This window comes from Stegastes partitus, unplaced genomic scaffold (assembly GCF_000690725.1).
Source record: "Stegastes partitus isolate 25-593 unplaced genomic scaffold, Stegastes_partitus-1.0.2 Scaffold411, whole genome shotgun sequence".
NCBI classification, from domain to species: domain Eukaryota; kingdom Metazoa; phylum Chordata; class Actinopteri; family Pomacentridae; genus Stegastes; species Stegastes partitus.
Genome location: NW_007578142.1, coordinates 1 through 27,918, shown reverse-complemented (window position 1 = coordinate 27,918; position 27,918 = coordinate 1). Strand labels below are relative to the sequence as shown.

Below are 27,918 nucleotides of genomic sequence, written 5' to 3'. Positions count from 1 at the left end.
AGTTGGAAGCTGCACATATTAAAAACAAGACACAGAATGCACATATGAGATTGCACAAAGGGAGAAGACAGAGCGTTCAGTTTGAAAGGCTCACACTTTGCATAGACTTGTTATCTTGTTTGGTTTAAAACACACACACACGCACACACAGTCACACAAATAACACGGTTAGATTTCTCTCCTTCCAATGCCTCCGCTTCCTGTGACAACCTCTGATTGTGCTGACGGGCATTTCGGCCTCTGTCTGCACCGGGGTGCCATCTGAGAGATCAGTCTGTAATTATGTTGAAAGAAAGTGGTCACGGTGTGTCAGTCAGTGTGGGCCTGCTGTTCTAATTGGTAGACAAGGGTTTCTCTTAGTGGCTGCACTGGCATTAACGAAGACCTGGGCCTAAACGACAGTAGCACTCCATCATTTTTCGAATGCTGTAATCTTTGACGCAAAAAGCTGCATGGAATGAATAAAGATGTGTCAATGCCTCTACAGCAATAGTCAGCAATATTAAAGGCGTATAATACATGCAGTGCATTTTTAATAAGCAAGCAAGTAGGCATGCATATGTCGTGTCGAGTGCAAGACTTTTACATATAGATGACCACCCATTGCTTTCAAATGAATTCACACAGTGCCGTTTAATTCTATCAGCATCCAGTATATCTCACAGAGATTTCAAGCTGCTTTCTGTGGGGACATTTGCACACTTGCACACTGACTGCATTGCATTTTACACTAACTCGCCATACATGAACACAGAGACGGAACAAACTACAGCAAATAGGAGTATAGTGGAGCCCTCAGCAGAAAAAACCTAAAAAGCATGCAAGAAAAGTTTCAGATGCACCTGATAAAAAAAAGAAACTCGACATGTAGAGGAAGCATTATAGTCCAAATGAGAGAGTCTCGCAGCAAAGCGTACATTGTAAGCAAATGTGAGTAGTGTTGGCGTAATTGCTCCCACTGCCAAACAGGAGAAACAACAGTTCTACACTGCAAGTTTAGACAATGTCCCTGCTTCCACAAAATTAGTTTCCTGTACAGCTAAACTTCATTCTGAAGGGAACGGAAATTCATTTTGAACTAAACAGAAAATAGGTAGTCCTCAAAACATAATGGAGTTTAATGTTAGTTAGTTGAGTTGTTAGGAATGTAAGAGACTGGGATGGCTAGGAGTATATATTTGAATTTAAATGTAAATCATTGGAATCTGTAACAAAATCTAATGAGATTAGTCGTTATCCACCACATTATATACAGAATTGTCTCGTGGAAACAGCAGTCTAAGCATTGTAGCCCAGGTATTCCAATGTCTTGCTACTTCCTCCATCTCCTCCTGGGGAATCCCAAGATGTTCCAATCCAGAAGAGATGTACAATCATCCCAGCATAATCTGGTTTTGTCTCATAGTCTCCTTCCGGTTGGACCCACCCAGAGTACCTCCCTAGAAAGCTGTCCAGGTGCCATCCTGGTTGCGTCCTGAAACCACCTCAACTGGCTTCTTGCAATGCAAAAGGAGAATTGGCTCTTCTCCGAGCACCATCCTCGTGTTGGAACTCCTGATCCTGTCGATGAGTCCACAGACCTCACGAACCAAACATTTCAGACCCCTATATCCCTGATCTTGTTCTTTCAGTCACAACCCAGAGCGAATGACGATAGACGATCGCAGAAACATAGACTGATTGGTAAATTGAGAGCTTTGCTTTGAGGCTCAGCTCTCTCTTCACCTCAGAAGACCAATACAGCATCCACATCTATGTAGATTCAGCTCTAATCCACCTGCCCATCTCCCACTCCAGTCCACCCTCACTAGTGAACAGGACCCCGAGATACTTGAATCAATGAGCTTAGAATATTGATATTTTTACAAAACTCGAACTGCAAATTGATGTGATGCCACCAGCAAGGCAGTTTCTCTAGGGAAAGTTATCAAACACACACACACAATCCCCTGATGTCGGGAGAGTGATGTTTCTTTTCGCTCACAATCAATATTTGACCGTTGACACTGGCTCACAGAGAGCACATTAACCAAGCAGCAGCCATTTCCAACACAGATGACATAATGGGCTGCCGATTATGCTTGTCATTTTAACCAGTGAAATGAATGGCTAAGATGAAAATAAGGAGCGATTAAATGGTTGGAAAGCGTTAAAAAGTGTCAGACGTACATATTTTGCAAAGTTTGAACTGATTCTGGCTACCGAAGCCCAACCAAAGTAGAGATATGAAACAGTATTTAACATAGAAAATTATTATAAGGCACATTTTCATAAACATATTGTGTCTGCAAAGAACATTTTAGATCATTCTATGACAGCCGAAAATACAATCTATAAAGGAAGCTGCAATATTTATGACACCCAACAGTATGAAAATGTGGGACAGGAGAAACAACATAGACTTACAAATAGGACTGAATATGGAAACTTGTCCTGAGGGGAGCCCCAGAGGAAAGGTCTTTATGAGTTCAAAATGGAAATGTTTTTATCTCTGGCCAACATGAGTGTTCAGCAAGTTTCATGACAGTCATCCTCAGCCGATCAGTTGATTATTTCACCTCAAAAATTTGGCATGATGGCGGTGCTAGTGGATCGTCCTCCTGGGAACACAAGTCTCCACCACACATTCTCACAGTCATATTTAGCCTGCAGACTGAGTCATTGTCGTGCTGTTTGGTTTGGTTTATTCTTACATTTCCGGCAGCTTGTCATGAGATTGGTGCGTGATTATCTCAGTTCAGTGTGGTTATTGTCTATCGGTGGTTTGGTAGAAAACTGAGGCTCCTATGATCCAACACTTGTTTATTCCTGCTGCTAAGAGGGGAAAGCCCGCACTCCTCCTTCATTATTCTCCTCTCTGTCCTCACACTGTGTCACACTGTGAATAAATTTCCAGCTCCTCGCTGCAGTCGGATGAGAGAGAAAACAGAAGGAAAGCAGGGGAGAGAAAGAAAGGGCAGAGAGTGAAATATATTTTCAAGTGACAGACTCGAGCTGAAGGCCAGACCGGCACTTTGTCTTCCAAGGAGAGGCTGGATTTATTGCCCCTTGTGTCTGATGTGCCATTCCAGCAAAGTTACTATCATGGGTTGTTTTGTTTTTTTGGAGAGAAACAATTAGATGGCATTAATTCCTCTGAGAGTACCCTAAATTGGGTAAAAAGGGGATACGCTGTTGCTTAGACATTTACTGCTCTTTATTTAAAGTCCCTCTCCGGTTGTTAATTTAACTAATAAAAGCTCATTTCTGTGCATAAAAGTTATGTATTTAGTGAGTTAGTTTATTCCATGAAAATAGTTCATTCCTGCCTTCAAATGGCTTAAATAGAACTCTACCTCTCTCTACTTAGAATGCACAGATCTATTGCCTCTAATTCTGCTAACCCCTCCCTAATCGCTGCAGCTCAAGCACACCAGCTCTCTGTGAAACTACTCTACATTGCATTTCTGAAAAAAAAGTAATGATACAGAAAGTCCCACCCTGCAAGCTGGCATGATTGGTTTCTCAGGATTGTTATGTTTAAAAATAAAATAATCATCCAGAAATCATAATTTTTTTTTTGATACTGTTATCGATTCATTGCAGTTTCAAGGTGGATGATTGTTGACAGTTTATTTCACATGGGTCTTATTTTGTCTTATGTCTTAGCTTATTAAAATAAAACACAATTTGGACAGGTCAACATAATGAAGAAGCTTTTTTTCTCTCTCTCAGACCCCTCATCTAACATCTACAACAAATAAGTACAAACAAAGTAATATGCTTTATTCACAAATACAGCTAAAGGCTAAATACTCAGTAGTTCACAAAATACAGAACACTCTGAGTTCTTATTTTGTAGAGGGAACTGCTTTTTTAAGCTTTACTTTTAGGAGGCACAATTCTGATTAATATACTGTGATATATGACAGTTTAGCTTAAATATAATTTAGTTTATTATTGAACACTGTTTAGGGGAATATTTTGTTTTCATACTTAACTAAAAGGCTTAACAGGTAGTCGAATGTCTACTTTATTACTGTAACGGTTTAACAATGTGTATTATTTGACCAATCATATTTATATTGTACAGTTATGTGTTGTTTCCTGAAAACCAGAGTTCTGTAGGGATCAAGATAATTCAGATTTTTTGGATCACAGCTATCATCTCTAAACGGTATTAAAAGAAACATACACAAAGTTTTATCCTGATCAACACCAAGACTGGATCTGTTTTCAGAATCCTGTCTTTTGAACAACAACATTTTAAAGATTTGATCCACTCTTGTAGCCAAAATTTGATCGGATTACTTCTGAACAGATGGATCTTCAATGGTAGAATTTTCCTCTTCCTGATGTCTTTGGAATTCAGCTCGCCTCTTGATTGATGTTCACGTCTGTTTACTTCATATCTCACATGGAGGCAGTGAAATCTTCCCAATGATATATAAGCCACGTTTAGTGATTTATGGGAAGGCTGCAAGGTGAGAAACAGAGCTGAATGCTTTGACCATGTGGAGGACAGGTGAAGATTCTTACTTCTGGCTTTTCGGGTTGACTTTGATTATTAGGCTCCGTGATAAAAGCAGCGTCCAGTCACCGACACTCTGTCCTCCCACCGCTCTCCATTAAGATCAACGGGGCGACTCTGACAGCGCTGCTCCGAGCCTCCGCGAATCCCTTTTTTTTTTTTTTTACCGGCCGGCCTCCCTGACATCAGTGCGATAGAAGCCGTTATTCCTCCTGACCATGAAAGAGACACACTGTTTGTGTGAGTCATCTGTGGACCGAGCTGTGTGTCAGGCTGATGGAAAAAAAAAAAAGAGAGGTCCCTGCCTCCCAGACCAGCGTGCTAATCAGTAGAAGGATGTCAACTGTAGAGAAAGCAGCATGGTGTGAAAACCTTGAACAGAGGGATGAGTTCAGTCGTGTTTGTTGTGCTCTGCAGCCGAGCTCTGTGCTGTGGGTCATTCTTCAGCATGTTTCATCCCATCGATCCACCGGTCGAGCTGGAAGTATATTCAATTTATGGCCTGAATTAAAGCTCCTTTAGTCTGCCTTCTTTTCTTTTCTTTTTTTTTTTCTGCTGCTCATTATCACATTTGATTTTCTTATTATTGATGGAATCTTTCACTGTCACACTCAGTTAGGAGTTATAATCTAAAGTGGTCTTCACGCACCCTCGACACGCCGTCTTTTATGAATCTGCAGTCATTGTGCTTTCATGTAATGTGTTTTGACGATTCCATAATGCCTCTTCTGTCTCTTTTTGTGGACAGATTATAGATAATGGGCTGTGTGCAATGCAAGGATAAGGAGGCAACCAAACTCACAGACGACCGAGACACCAGCATCTCCCAGGGAGCCGGGTACCGCTATGGGGCCGACCCCACGCCGCAGCACTACCCCAACTTCGGGGTCACCGCCATCCCCAACTACAACAACTTCCACGCCCCCGTCGGCCAGGGGATGACCGTCTTCGGAGGGGTCAGCACTTCCTCTCACACTGGAACACTGAGGACTCGTGGTGGAACGGGTAAGTGGACCCTAGAATGTACCTCGTCATGATCAGAAACGTGTGGAAAATCCGTAGAAGTTTTCCTCCTGCTTGTACATTCTGCTCATGTATAATATATCCAACTTAAAACGCTGATGTGTTTTTAAAAACTTGAATGATGAATGGCAAACAGAGTTGTGATGAATGAGAATGAATTATATAAAATCAAGGCTGTTTTTCATTAAATGGGGATTCATTCTTCAAAACATCAGTTCTGTTTTAATCCAGTCGTTCATGTCTCTTTCAAAACAAATCTTTTCTTTTTTGTTTGTTTTTTTGTGAACTCTCTGGTAACTTAAGTGTCAGTTATCTTTCTCTCTCTCAGTTGAATAAATGCAGCACAAAACCGCTGTTCGTTTAATCCAGATCTAATTAAAATCAGATCCATGTCCAGATCGCAATGCCAGCGCACGACAGTCCAGATGCTTTTCTCCCCATAGCTGCCGACCTGCTCTTGTCTTAGGGGGATCCCATTTTGTGTGGCTATTGTTGGGTATCCATCCAGTTGGATGCACCGGTAGTACTGTCACCATGCAAAAAATAAATATATCTCATAATAACCGTTGACTTTTTCAGCATATTTGAATGAGAAAACACTTGGTCATCTTTGAAAATTGAAAGTGCTGATTAATAACGGTGATATAGTCAAACAAATGACACATAAAATTGTCTTTTCGTTTTTGTTGCAAAGACAAATCTGCATCTGTCTGTTGCATTGCATCCATGCTGCCTCTAAAATCCTGATTGAGCACAGTACAGATGAGTCAAGACACTATGAAGTAAATTGATTGAAGTTGCTTGTAGATTTGCAATCGGGTAACAGAAAAGTTCGACAAAAGCATCCTCCCGTTTACAGTACTGACACACCGTTCTTCCTGCCTAGATAGTCTCGGGACATTATGGTTTCGTACATTTTTGTGGAGTCCAAAACAGACAGAATAACCTTTTCATCTGTAACAGGTTGCTCTCAGGTCTTGTCATGGACAGCAGTGATCTTATTAGTTGCAAATTGGAAGGTCAATGCCAAACAAAGTCAAAGTTGAAACTAATTGAACTTTCACAGCAAGTGAAGCACGAAATCCGACGAAGTGTAGCAACAAAGTTTCGAGTCTTTGGAACAGAAGAACAATGAGTCACTGTGATGCAAAAGAAGTCTGCACATGATTATGCGTGGAGAGTTGAGATCTTCAGAATTTGAACCCGATCTGAAACAGAATTGTAGAAAACCTACCCAAATCCAACGTCCATAAACCTCATCCTCAAATAACTCACATGATCCATACTTGAATTTGATTGCTTATGCTCCCAAAAAAAAAAACTATCCACAGGTGTTACCAATATTCAATAGGGTAACTCTACATACTTTAGATATTTTTTAGCTACTTACATTTTTCCATTTTAAGTTTCCATCCTCCTTTCCTATCCGCTCTGTGTGAACATAGCCTGCAGTTTAGCCCAAAGGTTTTGTCACACGACTGTTGGCCACACGTTTTGTTCTTTGCAGAATCTGGTTAATGCAAATGCTTTTGTTTTTGTTGGAGTTGGGTTTTTTTTCCGCAAAATTTTAAATGAGATCTGTAGAATAAAAGGATTACGATGAAATATCAGAATTTTAAGCTTAGATTTTTCTATATGTTTCAAATGTAGCAGAACGTTAAAGATAAAGTTGGAAAGTTGAAAATCCAACATTTCCTTCTGTTTTTACAGTTTCTTACTCCGAGAAATTGTGTAATTTTGTCAATTTTATAAAGACAAATCGCCTTACCAATCCATCAGCGGGTTTGGAGGTTCAGAGGGTTTTCAAGCAGCCTTTGTGGAAACGTGCAGCGATGAAGGAAGAACAATATTACATATTCACAGTGAAATGCAGCCAACCAAATTTGTATGACTTGAATTTGAAAACCCTATGACTCAGCCAAGTGCAGACCTCAGCGAGAAGTCCTTAAAAATTCAACACACGTGGTTATGTGCTACCTTCTCCAAACACAAGTGTCTACAAAAGAAGGGCAGCACAAAGACTCTGCTGTCACGGCCCACCTGTGTTTGGATCCCACCGCCTCCATGTTCTTTCTCCAGGAACTCTGGATATGTTCTTTATAGCATTGCACTGCACAAGTGGGAGTAACTTTGCACATTTTTCCGCTGCCCCCTGATTCTGCAGTCAATGTGGGGTTGCTGTTCGACAATACAACAAGCACTTCTTTTGAAGCGTGCTGAGGCTTTGATAGTTGGGCTTAGACCAGGCAGTTTGATCCCTGGAGGAACAAAACAAAGAGCAGTGCTTTCCCTGCTCCTATTAACACCACTGCTGTGACGTGGGACCTTTACATCCGACTGCTTTTGCGGAGCTGCTCTGTGGCCAGCAGGTCAAACCTTGGTTTACTGGTCAACTTCCAGGTGTGAATATGCATGACTGAAAAGGAGAGCTTTACGGTCACTGGAACTTGCCCAATTAAAAAAGTTAGTACAGGAGTAAAGATCAAATCTTGGGTCTCCGAAAGTCAGCCTCTCACCTCTGAGCCGTCCTGTTGTAGAGTGAGGGTAGAAATAGAAATGCTGCTCAGAGATGGATGATATTTGGAAGAGGATGAGCAACAAAGAGAGGGCAAATGGTTAATTTGAGGGGTATTTCTTTGAGAAATTATTTTTTGTTGTTTGACAGAAAAAGGGAACATATCTCCAACACAGCCTGAAGTGTGAAGGTCATTTCTTTTTTATTTCGTTCCCACACAGTTACAGGGCTCCGTTCGCCCGGTGATAGTTGTGTGAGAACACTCGATTACAGCCGCCCACACACACCTCCATACACAAAAGCACAAACTATGAGGGATTCTTTGTGCTGTTAAAGACTTCCCATGACATCCCGAAATCCTGACAATCCTCACCTCGCAGCCGCCGCTACAGCTCCCCTCCCGACCCCAGCCCAGCCCTGTCAGGAACGTCCGGCTGGCATTAGCGCGGGGCTTTGTCCACCGGGCTCATTGTTTAGGTAGGGAATATTCCTACTCAGGATATCCTTTATATTTGACTGAGCCCAGGCTGCTGTGCAGAGGAACTCAGCATTTCCACTCAACTTAGCAGGAGACCTCTCCCTCAAAGTGTGGATTATTTTCTGCACTGTATAATCCAAATCCACACAGTGGCAGAGGAGCAGAGAGGGGTTTAGCGTTTTAATTTTCTCCTGGTGGGAAAATTTGGACATAAGCTGCCCTTCTCTTTCAACCTCTGTTATAACACAGCTGCCCAGCTTGTTTGACTAACAGCCCCTATCACCCCCCCCCTCCTCTTCAGTCACACTGCAGCAGCAGCCAAGCTGCAGTCAGCATCAGAGGTCTCATTGATTATCAGTTGATCTTCTGCTGATGTCATTTCCCCAAATGGAAATTCACAGCCAGTCCCATAACCTTATGTAACTAATTGAATGGCATGCCAGCAGACAACCCCGGGATGAATCGATAAACCAGTTTAGACCTCGCACCCACCTCTGCTGACCTAATGGAACATCCAAGCGCTGCAAACCACAGCTGTTATGCAGAGAGCGCTTCAGTCAGACGCTCTCTTTAACAGTCTGCTCTCCCTACTCTTTGTTTGTTATCACATAAATAGCAGCAAGTCCCTCTCTATCTGCAGTCTGATCAGCCGGAGCCTCACGCAACCTCTTCATATCAATACTGCTTCCTAAGAAAGCCTCAGTCTGGTGAGAGTCTCTGATGTGAAGTGACTTGAATTAATGCGATCAAGCGTAGAGTGTAAGTGGACTTTGAAGAAGTGCCCATTCGACTTCCATTTGTCAGACGCTCAGCAGCATGAAACAGTTTAACAGCTGCAGTCATCTCAGACTTGAGTAAACTTTATGATGAAGGAAGACCAATCAAGCTAACTGAACATAGTTCAAAGTAAAGAATCAAGCTTGTAATTAAGCTTGTATCCAGCAGTATAATGCAGTTTTATTGTCATGGTTTAGGCCATCGTTATTATTATTTATAATAGCAACATTATGTTTACTGAGTTGTAGTTTCTGAAATGGTGCAAGAAGCATGATTTAATTGGAAGCAAAAACAAAAAGAGCTTAGCCCAAAGTGTGTCGTAAACATCCTTCCCAGTGTTTAACCTACTGTACTTAGTAGCAGTGTGCACACATGTTGGCAAAGAGATGCACTTTAAGTTTGCTCATCTGTAATTTAACCACCAAATCTGAATCTCTAGATAAACTGTTGGATAGACTGAAAATGGGCCTATATATATATTAAAACTAACATTGACTCAAGGTCTAAATCTAGTGATGGAGTAGTAAACTGACATCATTCTTTCAATCTCTGAACCCCAAATCACATTTCTACTCACTGTGGGCTCATTTTTCACTGCAGTATAAAGTCCTGTTGCACTACTGTGGTAACAGCACAACCATGGCTCAAAGTGGAAAGAACTTAAAACTGTCTTTTGTGCAGTGTGACACAGTTATAATACCATAAATCATAGGGAAAAAAGTAGAATTTCTTTGATTATTTATTTTTGCATTCATTTAAAAGACTTGGAATCAGCATCTACAACATTTTTCCACGGGCCCTCAGGTCTTACTAATAGTGGAAAAAACTGGTGGCACTACATGTCACATCACTGTTGGTCACAGCTGAGTCACTAATGGCTTCACAGTTGTGCTGACGTGCATAGAATTTGTTGGGGGGGTTGTTTTGTTTTTTATAGTATTTGGTTAGAACAACCAGTTTATCTATGATGAATTTTTAAATGCAACGTATAGAATAAATTGATTTCGATTAAATGTTGTGATTTTAAGCTTAGACGTTGGCAATCTTCTCAATGAAATGGAGCATTACAGATGAGTAGTTCAAGGACAATCCAAAGGATGAAAACCTGACCATTCTTACTTTTTTCTTTTTTTTTTTTTTTTAGTTTCCAGCTGAGATGAATGGTATAATTTTGACTTTTCTTTTTTATTTCTTTTTTTTTTATAAAGATAACCTGTCAAATCTGCGAGTGAGTTTTGAGTTTCTAAAGGTTCATTGCCGAGCTTCTCCATACTCTAGTTTACATTAACCACCGTTAATACAGTTGTTGTACATTGCAATGCAATTTACAAAATACCTTGACAACCAATAAGATAAGAGATTAGATCAAACTTTATTTTTCCCGACTGAAATTCTTTTGAAGGATTATTGCTCAAGAAAAAACAAAATGACATAAGAAATGCAGTGCCGAGTAGAAAAGCTATAAGACGCAAGTGTGATATATTACTGAAAATATAATAAGTTAACTAAAATAAGACTAGAGTAAAAAGTAATGTTTGCAATGATATTTATACTAAAGATCAGTATGTAATTACCAAACACCCACCGTGAGACCAACACAAAAAACCTTTTGAGTACTTCAAAATTCAAACAGTAGCCTGTAGCCAGCTTTCATTTGCAGGTTTATTCACAGGTTTATGTCTTGTCTTTTTATAGATGGGCTTTGTAGGCTGGCATGTCCCACATCAATTTGATTCATTTAGAACGGTGTGATCTCATGATGAGACTGATCTGCAACCGCACTGAACACGAGGTGAATCAGAAGGGAAAATGCAACATTTTCTTCTGTGGAAATACAAAGTGAGTGCATGATTCTCCACTTAGAGAAGTACGGAAAAACCCAAAGACGTCTGGTGAGGTTTAAGGACATACCCTCAGTACTTTGCCATTAATAAGTGAATTGTAGTCAGGCTAGATCTGTCCTAAATACATATTTAGAGTAAAGGAAGTGTATGATATGTGTAATTAAATACTCCTACTACTATGCCAGAGGTAGGTTGGTTCACTGTTATAGTCGTTGCTCACCCAGCCATCATTAGACTCGATCGTTAGACTGTAGAAGTGTAAATTGGACATTCAGATGAATTACATAACCGCCGTATTGTTGTTTCACACTTTCCTAGTTTTGCACTGGCAGAACTTTCTCCAACACCTGCCATGTCTGAGTCAAAATCACTGCAGTTTTCTGTTACAACCAGACATGCAAACAGCATGAAAAAGTTATGGAGGTACATTGATGATTTGTCCTTAAAAAGAATGTGTTAAAACACTTTCTAGTGCCTTTTTGCAACAGACAATTCTGCTCTAATTCAGCCAGTGAGATGCTCCCGGTCTTGTCCATGCGGAGAGCTGTTGGTGAGGCAATGCTGGAATGACGGGAAAAGGTTTTTCAGGCCATTGGTCTTTATCTAGAGTTTTAGACTGTCTGATGGGAGTCAGACTGGATCGAAGCAGCCCAAATCTCAGCTTCTGTTGCTGGACAGTTCAATGAAGAACCTCTGGCTGTGCTGCTAGGTTAGATTCACATTACTGTCAGTTCGCCCAGCTCAGGTGGTGGACTTGCTTCAGGCAAACAGAAACGCTGGCTTGAAAGGTCAATTTTGCACCTTTGCAAAGCCTCTGAAATTGTCCTGTAGGGATTTTGGAGATGCTCTTGTTAGGGGGGAAAAAAACCCCACAACAAATCAACCAATAAAGAGCAGAAGGTCTTATTCTCTGACTGTGGTTAGAAGAATTCAAGGTAATTTAATTACAAATGCAGTCCTCAAACTATTACATAACCCTGCCACCTCAATTAAAAACATGTAAAAATGAGTGCTCCTTCATTTCACAAGTTAATATTACATTTTCTTCAATTGAATTCAAGCAGTATTGAAACAAGACCTCCGTGCGCTGGTTCAGTTTGACCCCCTGAGATCCTCCACTGACAGCATGTGTTCATTTGTGTTGCTAAATACTTGTCTTCATCTGTTCGCACATCTTCGCTTATTCATGTTATATTCATGCTTTACCCACAGCCTTGAGTTCTTTCTCTTCCTCATTTGTATTATTGACCTCCTGCCGTTATCTGTTAACACATCCTACAATGAGCCCAAACTGCTTTATCACATTTGCGTCAAGCAAGCAATAAGTAGGAACGCAAGGGTGAGAAAAAAATCCCTGCGAGACAAGTGCTACTGGGAGGTATTAATATGACAGCTACTGTTCTTTTTTACTTCTGCGATGAGAGTGAAATTAGGAGGATTAGTGGGGAGGGTAGATGTAGGAGAGGGGATAAGGGAAGGTGACCTGATCGTCTTTATAGAGAGAGGATTCTGCAGAGGTTAGTCTACCAATAAGAAGCCACGGAAAGCTGTCTTAGTGATGTATCACGGTTAATAAAGGTTAACAATACAGCAAGACGAGACTCCCCGTGTGCTTGGAACTAGCTGCTTTGTACAACGTGTCGTGTGATGACGCTGAAGAGTGTTTATGGCTGCCCTGAATGGCCACACTTGAGGCAGAATGAAGTACCTGCTGCATTAAGCTGGATTTATGATGTGTCCAAACTGCATGTTGGATGGTTGGAAACTGACAGTCCGACATTCACACCCACTTCACGCTGTCACCGGCCAGCTGTGGAGAGGCGAGAGGAGCCGGACACTGTGCTGCTCTTTGTAGCTCTTTTCATTCATTTGTTTCTCAGCCGTTTGTCTTCATGTGAACAACCCAACACCATCAACGCCTCCCTGGAAAGATTGCCTGATAATACGCCCCAGTGTATCTGTTCAAAACAACTTAATTTCTAACGCGGTCGGACAGGACGTCTTTAGAAGTAGTTCGCAGGGACCAAAACCAACCGTTATCCTCCTCCCTGATCTCTCTCCAAGAATCCTCCTGTGGCTCTCGACGCAATTAATCACACAAACGGGAATAGGAGTGCAAACATTCGGACAGTCTATTCATTGGCATTCATAGTTTCGCACTCAGTTGTACACACAAAAAGCGATGGTAGCACTTGTGAAGAGTGAAAGTGGGGGAGCTTGAGAGGAAAGTTTAGACGCTGGCCTGCAATCACAACTTCACAGCTTTCAGAAAGTTACTGAAATTGCCAATGTTGGAAAGGTTTTAGGATCCAAAATGCACTTTGTATAAAGACAGACAGTGGTTGAAGAAGTACACAAGTATGACCAACAAAATGTACTGTGTCAAGTATTAAAGTAAACTTGATTTATTATGATGTATGACATCATTGGATTATTAATACTGAAGCTTTCATCTGTAAACAGCATGTTACTGTTATAGCTGCTGCAGGTGGAGCCAGTTTGACTTCATATCCAACTTTATACACAAGGAAACCAGATAAATCTGAGAGGTCATGAAATGATTAATGGAGAGGAAACTAGACAAAACAAACTGATCCATAAATCTGTTTTCAGTTTTTGGACTTTTTCTCTAATCTTCGCATTTTAATGCAATAATGGCTCATTTTAATTTCTACTGAAATGAAACCATGTGAGACACTTGGATCGAAAACTGATTTCGTGAGACTTGAGAAACAAAAAGGTTGAAACTGCCGTTTTATTCTTTGGCTGTTTGTTGTATTCTAAAAGCTTGTTATGTTATCCACTGTGTAAAGTCTTAAAAGTAACTAAAGCTGTCAAATAAATGTAGTGCAGTAGAAAGTTTAATATTCTCCTTCTCACATAAAATGAAAAGTCCCTCAAATAGAAAAAAAGTGAAACTGCAGCTGATGGAAAGGTCATGATTTTTGCAGGTGTTTCATCAGAAACCAAAGTATTTGAGATATTTGCAACTGATATTTAATTGTATCCTTGGCCAGAAATGAGATGAGTGAAAAAGCAGGGTTATTAACACACTTATTATTGTACGTATTCGCAGCAAAATACACACATTATCATTGCTCAAATGATTGAAAATCCAGTTGTATTCACTGAGCACCTGAAACCGAGGATAGCATCCAGAACGATCTAAAGCTGGACTCATTTTAATCCTTGGGGCACTTCAGGTTTCCAGACTTCTCATATTTTAATTCCAGCTGTTCTTTTTGAATTTTAAAATCATGTTTTTATCATATTACCAACATTGCCTTGCAATATTTTTATTGTCATGGTTGTGTACGTTTCTTGATTGAATGGCTACATCTTTTATTTGGTTAGTCGGCTGTATTGTAAATGAGGCCGTCCTGCAAACCTCAGTGTCGTCCAAGTTTAAATAAAGATTGAATGAATGATGCATCCTCTGGGAGCCATGAATTTTTCTACCAAATGATGTGCAAATCCACTGAGTAGATCTCGAACTATTTCAGTTTGCTTACTAAAGAGTTTGACCCGCTGATGGTGCCAGAGAAAAGCCAGGGAGTCACTTCGTTACATTTGATTTATCCTATGAGAATCATGAATGTTTGTACAAAAACGTAAAAAACGTTGAGGCCAAACCTCAAGCTCTGCTGCTAGCATGGCTGAGAACAACGTTGACCTCCAACAAGACAAGTGTCTGAAGCGAAACATGTACTAAAACTTCATTATAAGGAAAACCTTTCAAACTTCCACCTCTAAAGGCCTGTTTTCACTCATTTACATTATCAGCTAAAAAAAAAAACCCTGTCAGTGCACGCTTGATACGTATGCATCGGCCTCAATAGCTTTCTTGTCTAGACTGTAATTCTTTGTTCAAGCTAATGAACTCCATTAGCTTGGATGTAACAGACGTACATTTCTATGCAAGTCAAACACTCTAGCTTTAAATTGAGATTCAGCGCAGGGATCGGTCCCTGTTTACTCGGTGTCCTGAAGCTGACGACGCAGATGACTTTAGTTTAATGTGTAATTTTCAGCTTCATTTTCTGCTGCTAATCTGCAGAGCGCTGACTCTGTGTTTCTGTCCCTCCTGCAGGAGTCACCCTCTTTGTGGCACTTTATGACTACGAGGCGAGGACAGAAGATGACCTCAGCTTCAGGAAAGGAGAAAGGTTCCAGATTATCAACAGCACGTAAGTCGCTGCAGCTGCTTATCAGACCGTCTGCACTCAGGAGGAATGCAAGTTTTCCATTTTATGACTCTGTCTTGAAGGGGATGGTGCTGGGAGGGGAGCACAATCAGCTGAGGTAAAACTGGCGGTTTGTATACGGAAAAGAAGTGTCATGGTTTCATAATCTGGAGCAGGATGGAGCCTAAATTAAGTCTGCTTTACTGCTTCAGTTTGTAGAACTATAAAAGTCATGTTCAGCTCCTAACAACTAACCTGGCAGACCCAACACTGAATTATTTTACACATCAAAAAAGTCTTAAATCCAAAGTGAATGTTCAAGTAGGCCAGAAATGGAAGAATCTCTCCGTGGGACACAGTATTAAAGGGTGTAGAGTATTTTCAAAAGTGGCGGCTTGAACATGCAATATGACAATCGGGAGTAAATACAGTTTATTTAAAGTTTACGCAGGGTGGAGCAGGGTCTCCAGCCAGCAGTGATGAGTGTGGTGCTCCTTCAAGACTTCCCTCTGAACTTGGACAGGAAGTGCCCGGTTACACCCACAGCGATGTTGGCTTGTCTTTCCTCTAGTCAGCAGAACTGCAGACGATCATCTGCCAGCTCTTTAACCATCCTGGCCTCGGCTTGCGGATGGTTTTCATTTTCTTTGTGTCTGCGCGAGGCTGCGTCTCAGCCTGCCGGAGTGATTCTGGGTTGCCTCTCTGTTTGTTTGGGTTTCTGCAGCAGTGCGGTGACATTTGAGGAAGGCAGGGAGACTGCTGGGACTACGCTCTGACCCCGTTCTCCTTTAGATTAAGGCTACTCATGTACAGAACAGTACTGCAGAGAGAAGGCAGGTTACTGTGACTGTGTGTTTTCAGATTTAAACTGATTAAATAGCCGTCTACTACGCTGCTCAGGCTCTGATTTCTGTGCAAATAGGTAAACATGAAGCCCTGTTATTACTGGATGTTTAGCGTAAGTTTAGTTTTACAGTGGTTCTTCGACTGAAATAAAGCTGAAACAATGGAAATGCTATTTATATCAGAGTATAATATAACAGTAGGACTTAAGCATAAACTTGGCAACTGTACTTAATATTAATGTTTTTATCAAGGCTGGATTTTGGCTCTGATCACCCAGTTTGGACTACTTTAGACTTTAAATAGCAGGTACTTAAAGCAGGTGTGAGGTGGAGCGTGTGTTTACAGGAACGACCGCCTAATTTTCAGTTTCAGTCTTTCTGTTTCCGTTGCACTTCGACTATAATTTCAACTGCAAGTGTGCAAAGGTAACAAGCTTTAGTGAATGTAACTCCAGTTCTCTGAGCACGAAGGACATAGAGCAATAGAGGGTTTGCTATGTCGGCCTGTATAGTGAGTGTTACACTGGATACTTTACAATATTATCATGTGCATGCTGAGCCCCAGTCAGTTTTTGTTCCTGTTGCATTTTTATTCACTGTGGGCTCGTTTTTTAACTGCAATATAGTGTTGTATACTTCTAAGGAAACAGAACAACCATAGCTAGAAAAGTGAGGAAAATTCAAAAATGTATTTTGTGTTGTATCACTAAGTTATGTCATAAATTTAAAAAAAAAAAAAAAAAGGTCAATTTCCTAAATTATTTGTTTTCCTAAACTGAAAACTACCTGGAATCAACATGGAAAACATTTTCCCAAGTGCTCATGAGTTTTCCCAAAACTGGAAACATATGCTGGATATTTTACTACTTGCATGTTTAATGTGTTTCCACATTGTTTCTTATCTGCTTTGTGCAAACAGAGTTTGCATTTTAGCCCAGTTCAGCCAAAATGTTGTGAATTTTTGTTAAGTCACTAATGGCTTCACAGCTGCGTAGAGGAAAACAGAAATCTTTGGATTTTTTTAATGAATCTGTTTAGAGCAAACATAAGACATGCAGAATAAAATGATTTTCATGAAATATTCTGATTTTAGGATAAGATTTTCTTCAAGACAGCATGTCACAGTTAAGTATTTGAAGGACTGTCAGAAAGTTAATAGAATTTGGAAAAAAAAACAATTCTTTCTGTTTTTACGCTTTCTGGCTCAGATAAAGGGTGTAATTTTGACATTTTTCTCATTTCTCTTTCCTTTCGCACCTACTGGCACATAAATGAGTTCAGAGGGTTAACTTGCTATAAGTATTTCAATTTTTAAACATGATTTAACATCATTATATCTCGACACCCCTAAACTGTATTTCTGAAATTCCGGCCTGGTTATTGTGAAGTTCTCATTATGTAGCCTGAGAGACTAATTTTAGGGAAAAACATGATTGTAGGATAAATAATGCCACTTTCTAGCAGCTAATGATTCTGATTGTCTCCTCTAAACAAGCACAAACTGTGGTTTCATGCAAACATTCAGTATCTTGAGTATGAAATGTAAATGCAGATGTCATGTAAGACATCCCCTGATGAATTTTTCAAACACTCCACTGTACGTGACGGCTTCATCACCTTAGCTTTTGGCCCAGCAAGGTCAGCCTTCCTCTCCACCACACCCACCAAGCATCCTGTCCCGGCCGGCGTCTTCCACATTCCACCACACACACCTCTATCCCTGCTGGGCCACAGCCAGAGCAGGAAGACCCCTTCATCAGAGGCCGGGCTCCCTCCTCTTCCTCCTCCTCCTCCTCCTCCTCCTCCTCAGCAGGAGCCAGACAGAGCTGCATCTTCACCTCCTCCCGCCTCTCTTCTCCGTCCACCCACGCCTCAAATATGGACCGGGCTTCTCCCGACTGCCCACACTGACCCCTGCTGGACGAAGGTGGTATCAAGCCCACAGCTCTCGTCTGCTCCGGCCTGTCAGAGCTGGCAGGGAGTGACTGACAGATGCCAGAGCAGGCGGGGCTCACGTGAAGAAGGCCCCGCCAGAGATTCCAGCGCCACCGCCTTGCCTGACAGAAGGCCCCGTTGTCCCTTTGTGTTACATGATGGCATCCTCCAGGAAACAGGCCCCGCATCCCCCAATGTTTATAAGTCAGTACATTCAGCTCAGGCTGTTTATAACCCTCCACGAGTGTGTTATTGTGAAGCTTCATCAGACATAATCAGGAAACGGCTCCTGTTTTTACGGAATGCAACACGTCTGCGCTGTTACTAAATTCAATTAGAATTGTTCAGATATGCTATGAATAAACACGCTGTGGCGTTGTGAATGGATGCTTGTGTGACTCCTCTCAGTCGACACGGTCCTGTGTTTAATTATACTCTCGTGAGCAGTCACTACAGGGGAAGAGGTTTCGAATCCATTTGGAGACAGGAGGGAGGCTCTTTGTGTGCTCTTGTTGTTGTTTTCTGTCTCTTTGTGGCGATGCAGAGTTGGTTTAAGGGGGTTTGTCTCTGGAGACAAAAGAGGCAGCGGGACAGACTGGGGCCCACCCCACCCTGTCTGTTTATGTCTCTCCGGCTCCATGCAAACACACATACCAACACTTCGCACACCACACAAACACATCCTCTCACTCCTGCATACTTTTTTTTTTTTTACCCTCAGAAGAAGGATTGTTGAGACTCCATCTTCCCCTCTCTGCCTCCCCTCCCTCTCCTCCTGAGGGATCCTCTGCGAACAAAGGGAAGCGTGCCTGTTTCTGCCTGGGATGTCGTCCCCAGGCGATCCCCCCATCACGGCTTTATTCAGCATAAATGAAGGACCAACACTGCCTCCTCACTCCTCCCCCCTTCCTCCACTCCCTTCTGTCTTTAGCATCCCTCTCACACACACATAAACACACACCAGTGATGGAAACAAGCACCGGCTGGTACAGTGCGTCACAGAGACACTGTCAAAGCGCAGAGATGGGGGGAAGGAAGTGCACATGTGTGATTGTGCATTCATGTGTAAGCACTGGTAACGATGGTTAACCACCGCCGCTAGCTGTCCCCGAAGGCAGCCGGTTATTGAAGAGGAGAGTGGAGGAATGAAGGAAGACGGAGGGAGTTGGTGGAGAGAAGACAGATGACACCACAGAAAACTCTTCAGTCTGTCAACTTTAGTACAGCATATTAAAATGCACATTTTTTATCTCTTCAGCGAGTCCCATGAAAAAAATCTAAACCAATAATGTGTTACCTCACGTTTCAGGACTGTCTGGTTTCCCTACTGCGCCTCACCCCTAAAGTTACAACTTGTGTTGTTATTTAAAACAGGGTCAGAAATATCTTTTTAACCCTCTGAACCACAAAACCCACTTGCATATTAAATGCATATTTTCTTTTATTTTTAATTGTCAAAATTACATTATTTTTCTGACCACAACACTGTAACAACAACAGACAGAATCGCCCGGATTTTCAACTTTACAATGGTTCTTGAAACATTACATGCCATTCCATTGGAAAACTTAACCAACTCTAAGCTCAGAATCCTGATATTTCATCAAAATCACTTTAAGCAGCATGTCTCACTTAAAAATTTACCAACAATATATTGTTTGTTCTAGCTCGATTCTGTAAAAAGCTAAATATTTTGGGCTCCTTGGTGCAACCCTTAAGCTGTTAGTAACTACCAGCAGCAGTCACATGACAAAACTTAAGGGATTTCTCAACTAAACTGCAGGCCGTGTTTACACAGAGCAAAGAGGAGTACTAAAGGAGTACTTTAGGAAACTAAACATCTAAGTGGTAATATTTGACAGTTTTAAAAAAAGGAAAAGGGTAAAGTAATGCACTGTGGCACGATGAATCGCCAAGCAAGAAGGTTTTGTGAGTGTCTCTTTTTTTAAATTCCAACATTGACGAACCACAGAAATGGCGAGGCTGACATGTCTATATTAAATAGACGGAAATCAACCACGAAAACACTTCGTCTGAAGTGTTATTTTTTTCCATTCGATAACTGCTCAATTTAAAGGGTATGGTTCCACCTGGAGGTATTTCCAGCACAATATTCAGATGGATGATAAATAATAAGAATGAAACGCTGAGATGATGCTTGACTATCTAAAAATACCTATAGTAGTTTTTTCCATTTTTGTAAAATAAATAATCAAAAGACTTCAACATTATCATTCTTTTTTCATCATTAAATACATGATAACTGTGCCGTATTGTACGGAAGATATTTTTGAGTTCTGTCTACTTCTTGTCATCGTTGTGCTGTTTATAGAGATGCAGAACTTTATATTGCAGTAAAAGGGCTTGAATTGTGTTTGCATCCACCTGTTAAACCAAAAAAAACTAAAGAGGTGAAAAAGTTGTGATGATTAAAACAAAATGCAGTGTGAAAGCACCCACTGTACTGAAGACACAAAAATGGCAAAGAGATGGCAGCTTTCCTCAAACTAAAACATGAAAACAAACAATAATGTCCGAAATCCATCATTTGAGGTTTGACTGGAGCTCTTGATTATGTCCCCTCTTTTACAGTGTCTTTATTTGCATTTAAATTGAGATCCATTTATCTTGCTGTACCAACTCCTAATATTTTCAGAAATATCTGTAAATCCGTTTAAAATTTGGACAGTGATTTGATTAGTTATTTTTGTCAAGATAAAATATTGTGTGTGTCTCCATGAGAACAAAGAACCATGTGTGCCCAGTGATGTGGTTTTAATAGACGTGGACGACAACAGAGCTTTATGGCACAATGGAAAGAGATTTATAAGGCTTTGGATACACACACAGTACTTGATATAAGATATAGTCATTGTTAGATGTGGTCATTTATGGACTTGCTCCATTTGTTAGAATTACTTTTAACAACACAGACATGGAAGTACAGTAAATTGACCTCATATATGGCGAGGGCAATTGTGCGTATAAAATGGAGTAGCCATGACACTGAAGAGGATCAGAGACTACTCTTAAGATTTTCCATGAGTCTATAAATCAATATCTGCGGCTATTTTCAATGGATTTCTGACTGAATGATTGTCAAGCATCATCTCAGCATTTAATTCATTTTGTTTGTCGTCCATCTGAATATTGTAGCAGCGTTGGAAATGGAAACGCTTTTAATTCAAGCAGTTACGAAAGCAACTAAATATGCAAACTAATGAAAGTGTTGCGATGATTTATTTGCCCTCCAAGCTGGACAGATGGTCAGATGTTGCCATTTTTGTGGTCATCCAATGTAAGAATTTACATAAAGCCACAAAACCTTCTTATCTGGAGATTCCTCATGGTAAAGTGCTTTACTTTACCCTTTTCTTTTTTCAAACTGGTCAAAAATTAATTTTTCATCAACCATTAAATGAATTTCCATGCATTTTAATTCTACTGTTGCTTCGACAGTCCAAATATGTAAAATAACAGCAAAAAAAAACCATTTTGCCTTTTAAAATGTAAAGATATGAGGAAGTAGGAAGCGTAATGGACTTTGTGAGCCCGCCAAAAGGACGGAATATGAAAGAAGAAAAAATGAAATAAGAGGAGTGTGAGAAAGGGACGATGATAGGACATGAACAGCAGAGTGTTGGACACATGAAAGCGGTTTAGAATGGATGGGTCCGGTGGTTAGTGAAGGAAGATATGCACAGAGGACATCAGAGAAAGACACTAATGGCTATGTGGGCGTCCAGTCTGAGAGGTCTTCAAGGAGCTTCTCCTCCTTCCTCCTCTGCTCTTCTTTCACTGAAAAGACATTTAGCCGACACCCCTTTCAAAGCCGTGAACCCTGATTCATGTGTTTCCAACATCACACACAAGCAGCTGAGTGCAGAGGCTGAAGAAGCAGCCCAGAGACAGGGAAAATATCATCTTCTGGCTTTATTTATCTGAATGGAATATTTGAGCATTTCAGGATATATGCTCATGTGCTTTCTTTCTGTAAGGTTGTTGTTTGTGCCTTAGGCCTGGAGTTGAGAAATTGTTAGCTTAGCTTTGCATGAAGTCTGAAAGTGAGGGGGAACGGCTAGCTTGGCTTTGGCCTTAGTTGAAAAGGAAATAACGTAGATATGATGGTCTGTTATACTTCAAACAGCTGATACTGTGTGCCCATGAGGGGAATCATGCGATAAGCTCAATTTCACTAAATAATAACTGAAAAGTAAAACTATTTCTTGGCTTTCTTGTCTTTGGTGTGAGAGGAGAAGATGCGACTAATGTTGTATATGTGCTTTAGCTAGGAGGATAATTTAGCTTAGCTTAGCATAAAGACTAGCTAGTTTGCACCACTCTGTCCAAAGTAAGAAAAGAATGCATCTACCAACAAATATAAAGTTGTCTCATTCACATGTTTTATCTTTATTTTTAGCACATATTAAAAGCAAACAAACAAAAAAAAGCTTCAGAAGCTGTACATTGTTTTCCCCAAAGCAATGCTTCAAAGTAAGGGAAAAAATTGATTCATGGAATCGCAACTGTTGTTGGCCTTTCACATGACCACTTCTTAGAAAAATGAAAGATGTGTATAACATTAGTTAGATGTAGAGTTACTGGTATCGCTGGGGTTTTTTTTCATTACTTTGGCTAAAGGACATCCTCCAGGGCTGAAAGGGGAAAGCCAATGCTGAAGTTCCAAAAACTGCAGTTCCTCAAATCACCACTTGAGGCTGACTGCAAAGCAAATCAGTCCCCTTAAACATCTTTGTTTAAATACCAAACTTCACAGGACAAATAAACATGTTTACAGTCTGGTAAAAGAAAATAGTTTTGGTCTCTAAAGCTTATTTCCCTATTCATGCCAACTGTAAGGGGGATACATTTCTATACAACTTCCCTGTTTAAATTGTTTTAAGGCTTAAAATTCTGAATAATTAAATGTGTGGACACTTTAAGTGAAGTTTGCATGGTCCACCTCAGACGCCCACGCGCTCCACCTCTTTACTTATTTTTGGATTAGTTGGGAGTTAAGCGGAGTCAGGAGCTGCCAAGACAGTGATGGTCGGGGACACCACACTGACCTTTAAAACTGCTGTTTAGGAAACCAATGAGTGGTGTCTTACGTAGTCCGTCTAGTATTTGTGCCTTCAGGATTTACTTAACTCTTCCTCTTGTGCTTACTAATGAAAATTTGCAGTCGCACATTCATAACCTTAATGGAGGACAATGCAATGTGGATATTCGTTTATGGAAGCTACATTTTCTCCTTTTTCTGCTCCATTTTAATTCTACATATTATTTAATGAGTATATTGTATTTTCATTTTTGCATTGGGAGTATACACTTACCAAAAAAAAAAGGATCTCTCCAAAAAATGTTGAGCTATGATTCTGGCAGATTCCTGATTGTGCTTTACCCCTACAGTGTTTATACATTTTTTGGTATGGGTGGCTGCAGGGCTGAACTAACCCCGAACTGCCTCTCTAAAGCCACATGTTGGCTTCTGCTCAGCACAGAGTCCTATATGTTTTCCACATGGACATTATTAGGGAGCAAGTCAAACTGAAGCTGCGCTGCTTTGATGTTTTCAGTGGAACAGAGCATGTCAGTTCGTATGAAATCAACTTATTAATGTGCTTCTTCTGTTTTTTTGCTCTTTTCCTTCTCTTTCTCTGTTTTAGTGAAGGGGACTGGTGGGACGCTCGCTCGCTCACCACCGGTGGCAGCGGCTACATTCCCAGTAATTACGTGGCTCCAGTGGACTCTATCCAGGCTGAAGAGTAAGTAGAGCGTGTGTGTGTGTGCGAATACACTGGTTCAGGACTAGCGAGTTTCATCTAGGATGGGCTCTGAAGCAGCTCGAGATTAGTAGATGTGAGGCCGCAGACTGACAGCCGCACATGTGTAGAGTTAACCTTCTGAAGAATGAAGTCCAGGAGAAAAAGTCATCGTCATCCCACAGTTTTCCACTTTCCCTCCCAAGATGGGCTTTTTTGTGCTGGCCTGATAAAATGACATTTATGTGACACTATAAAGAGATGGATTTAGAATTTGAAATGTCAGCCAGACTGCGGGCGAGAGGTAAATATATATCCAACTTGGTGGGGACATTTTTGTTTTACAGTTCATTGAGTGCACATATTTTTACGTGTGGCTAAAGTCAGGAAGAACTCCTACACCATCACGTTTCATTCTGATATATAGTGCCCATAAAAAGTATTCACCCCCCTTAGAGGTTTTTTACTTTCACTGCTTTTCAACATTGAATTATGGTCAATAAAATTTGGGTTTTGGACAAGAATTTAGAACAGACTCTTTCATGTCAAAGTGAAAACAGAAGCATTGTTAGGTTAAATTGATAGTAATTAATAATTCTAATATAAAATAAGTGATTGCATAAGTATTCAAGTCAGTTCCTAATAGATGCATCTTTGGCAGCAATGACAGCATTGAGCCTGTGTGGATAGGTTTCAGTCAGCCCTGCACATCTGGACACTGCAGTTCTTCTTTGCAAAACAGCTTGAACTCTGGCAGATTGCACAGCTATCAGCAGTAAACAGCCCTTTTCAAGTCCATCCATAAATTCTCGATTGGATTGAGGTCTGAGTTTTCCCTGTGCTTTGCTGCATTCATTGGAGCCTCTACTTTCACAAACCTTTCATGGCCACAATGATGCTGCCACCCCCATGCTTCACGGTGAAGATGGTGTGCTTGTGATGACGTCCAGTGTTTTGTGTCTGCTAGCATCCAGTCTGATGGGCAAAAAAACTTTGTTCTCCTCGGCAAAAGAATCTTTTTCCAGCTGACTGCAGAATTTCTCACATGCCTTCTTTCGAACTGTAGATAAGATTTTATATGAGTTTCTTTTCAGCAGTGACTTTCTCTTTGCTACTCTACCTCTTAAAGCTTTGACTGGTAACAAACAGGCACCAGTTGTTGTATGTACAGTCTTTTGCTACTTCAGTCGCTGAAGCTTGTAACTTCTTCAGAGGAGTCATAGGTGTCTTGGTGGCCTTTTTCACAACCTTCTATTTGCACAGTCATTCAGTTTTTGAGGGCAGCCTGCTTTAGGCGGATTCACGCATGTGCCACATTCCTTCCGTTTCTTAATGAGAGATTCAAGTGTACTGAATTTTCTTGTCTCTATAACCTAACTTGTGCTTTTCAATAACCTTTTCACAGAGTGGCTGTTTCTTTTATCTCTGTAGTGTAGTTATAGCCAGATGTACAGATGCACCAGTGACCTTCCAGATACAGATGTCTTTACACTACAAGCCCTTGAGACACATTCACTGCACTCAGATGATCTCCATTTCACTAATTTTGTGACTTCTAGCACCAGTTGGCTGCACGTTGATTACTCTGTAGAGATATATTGTCACCTTTTTTTTTTTTTCATAAAATCTTGTCAAAAAACACAAATTATAATCACCACGATTCAATGCTGAAACCCCAAAAAAGAAGCATGAATACTTTTTATAGACACTGTATGATGAATGAAATATAATCTCCCCTATCCGATGTGTGATTCAGACAGTGTGTGTAGTCTTTAGTCGGAATAATCTTTCTGGGTAAAGATTTAGTCAGTTCACTGTGAGGTAAAATCTCATCATGAGCCCAGTGGAGCATGCTGGGCTTAAAAACAGAGAGGAGGTGCAGCTCAGCGCCTCTTATCAACACAGATCTACCTCCGTGAAAGACACACGTTGGTGTCGCAGCGCTCACATTTTTGTCTCCTTTTTTTTTCTGCTCCCACTGCAGTTTCAGTCCATGTGTGAACCACTTTGAAAAGTTGGGTTTTCAGGATTTGTTTAAAAAAAAAAAGTTTTACTTTTACCTCAGGATTTTACTTCGACATTCAGTTGCAGTGGCACAAGAAATATCTCATCTGTATTATGGGAGGGATGTGGTGTCTTGCTACTATCTAATGCATTTTTAGCCATTTATGCAGTGGTCTGCTGGGTTTTCAGCTGGTTCTAGTCTGTCTGACAGGCTAGCTGCTGGGCTATGGCACATGACCACAGAGGTTATTTTGGGTGCGAGTGGTTGCACCGTTTCCCAGCATTGGCAGCAAACAAATACAGGTTACAACCTCCTACAGTCGCGAATGACGAGCTGCACCTGATTGGACGAAAGCTTCACTTTCTGTTTTATTATGAGAATAGTTCACTGAAATGTAGAGAGAAAAAGGCAATGAAGCTGCTGGTTCTGTCTTCTTATTGAATCAACAACCATTTGTTTTAAAGTTTTCCAGGATTTTCCAGTTTCAGGAGTTGCATAAAGTATTACTAGACTTCAGTTTTATACAAAATAGGAGCAGCCAATGAGATGCACATTCACTTGAAACATGTCGGGAGTCTACCAGTTGCAAGGCTGTTTGCACAGACAATGAATGGAATAAAGTTAAAATGTTGGATCCTGTGGACACACAAGTCCAGTTGTAATGTATAAACCCAAAAACATTAGGAAGGATAATATTCATCTTGAGGTTGCAGAGCTCATTGTATCCTACTACATATAAAAGACTTTACCTGAACCTTATTCATCGGTGGGCAAAAAAAAAATTTTAGATTTTGTCCTGAGGGTGACACAGTAAATATTGTTTATCATCCGAGGAGGGTGAATTTGCTCAGTCAAGGTCACAATGCTCTAATTTTATCCGTGTAATTTCTTGTGAAGTGGGAATTTTGTGTCTGAGAGTGGCACATGGTAGAATTAGTAACAGCAACGATTTGTGGATAAACTGTGAAGCAGTTTCTTAGAATGACCTCCACTGACACCTCCAGGAAACCGAGGCGCAGCAAAGTTACCTCGTTTGACTTGAACAAAAGAAAAAGTGGAGAAGAGAAGTGGCTGCTGTGCGTCTGCTCATTGTGCTCTTTGAATTTACATGTCTCCTCCTGTAATTGCAGCTGGTACTTTGGCAAACTGGGCCGTAAGGATGCAGAGAGGCAGCTGCTGTCCACCGGCAACCCTCGAGGCACCTATCTCATTCGAGAGAGTGAAACCACAAAGGGTAAATTTTCAAAAAAAAACACACACACTCACTCCTTGACACTCTTACCAACCTACATCACTGTGTTTGTTAGTGTGTGTTTATGCCATGACAGATTTACTACCTGTGAGAACAGATGGTGTAATTATAGGTAGAACCTGTGAGTAGAACCTCTGATTTCTGAGTGATGGAGTCATTGTTTCTGTAGCAGCGAGTATTGAGAAGTGTTCAGTGTCCTCATTTTATCGAACTGTAATCTGCATCCCCCAGGTGCCTTCTCCTTGTCCATACGGGACTGGGACGACGTGAAAGGAGACCACGTCAAACATTATAAGATCCGCAAGCTAGACAGCGGCGGCTACTACATCACCACCAGGGCTCAGTTCGACACGCTGCAGCAGCTGGTTCAGCACTACTCAGGTAAAAAAACGAAGCTTTTCAGTGATATTTTTTTATGTTGTGCTTAATTTTAAAAGCAATGCTACATGATACAATGGTGCTCCTTCTGTTTGTAAGTGCAGTCTGGGTTATTCTTTAAAATCAGTTCACTTTTCATCATATAATGGTTCTTTTTAGGACATACTTTGCATGTATTCTGGTTAAATTTGTAACCTGGTCAATTTTTGGATGTAATCTTATCTGTTTTAGGTTACTTTGAGTAATTTGGAACATATTGTAGTTGTACAGGTGATATCTGATTAGTTTTAAAGTGTTCTGGATAATTTTTGATCATAATCTGGTTAATATTACAAATTATTCTGGTAAATTTTAGCACCTGATACACTTCAGGATGTGAAGTTTGAGGTTGCTTTTAGGAATAATAG

The 27,918-nt window shown here is 40.7% G+C and overlaps 1 protein-coding gene across 7 annotated transcripts in view; it reads left to right on the top strand.

Moving 5' to 3' along the window:
- Window positions 1-27,912, top strand: part of fynb (FYN proto-oncogene, Src family tyrosine kinase b) — an 83,200-nt gene extending 55,288 nt beyond the window's left edge. For all 7 annotated transcript variants that reach the window (XM_008285626.1, XM_008285623.1, XM_008285624.1 and 4 more), the window contains 5 exons: window positions 5,259-5,515; window positions 15,238-15,334; window positions 23,781-23,879; window positions 27,012-27,115; window positions 27,365-27,912. In XM_008285626.1, the coding sequence (XP_008283848.1) occupies window positions 5,269-5,515; window positions 15,238-15,334; window positions 23,781-23,879; window positions 27,012-27,115; window positions 27,365-27,561 (744 nt within the window). In that variant the 5' untranslated portion in view covers window positions 5,259-5,268 and the 3' untranslated portion in view covers window positions 27,562-27,912. The remainder of the gene's footprint in view (window positions 1-5,258; window positions 5,516-15,237; window positions 15,335-23,780; window positions 23,880-27,011; window positions 27,116-27,364) is intronic.
- The last annotated feature ends 6 nt before the right edge of the window (window positions 27,913-27,918 follow it).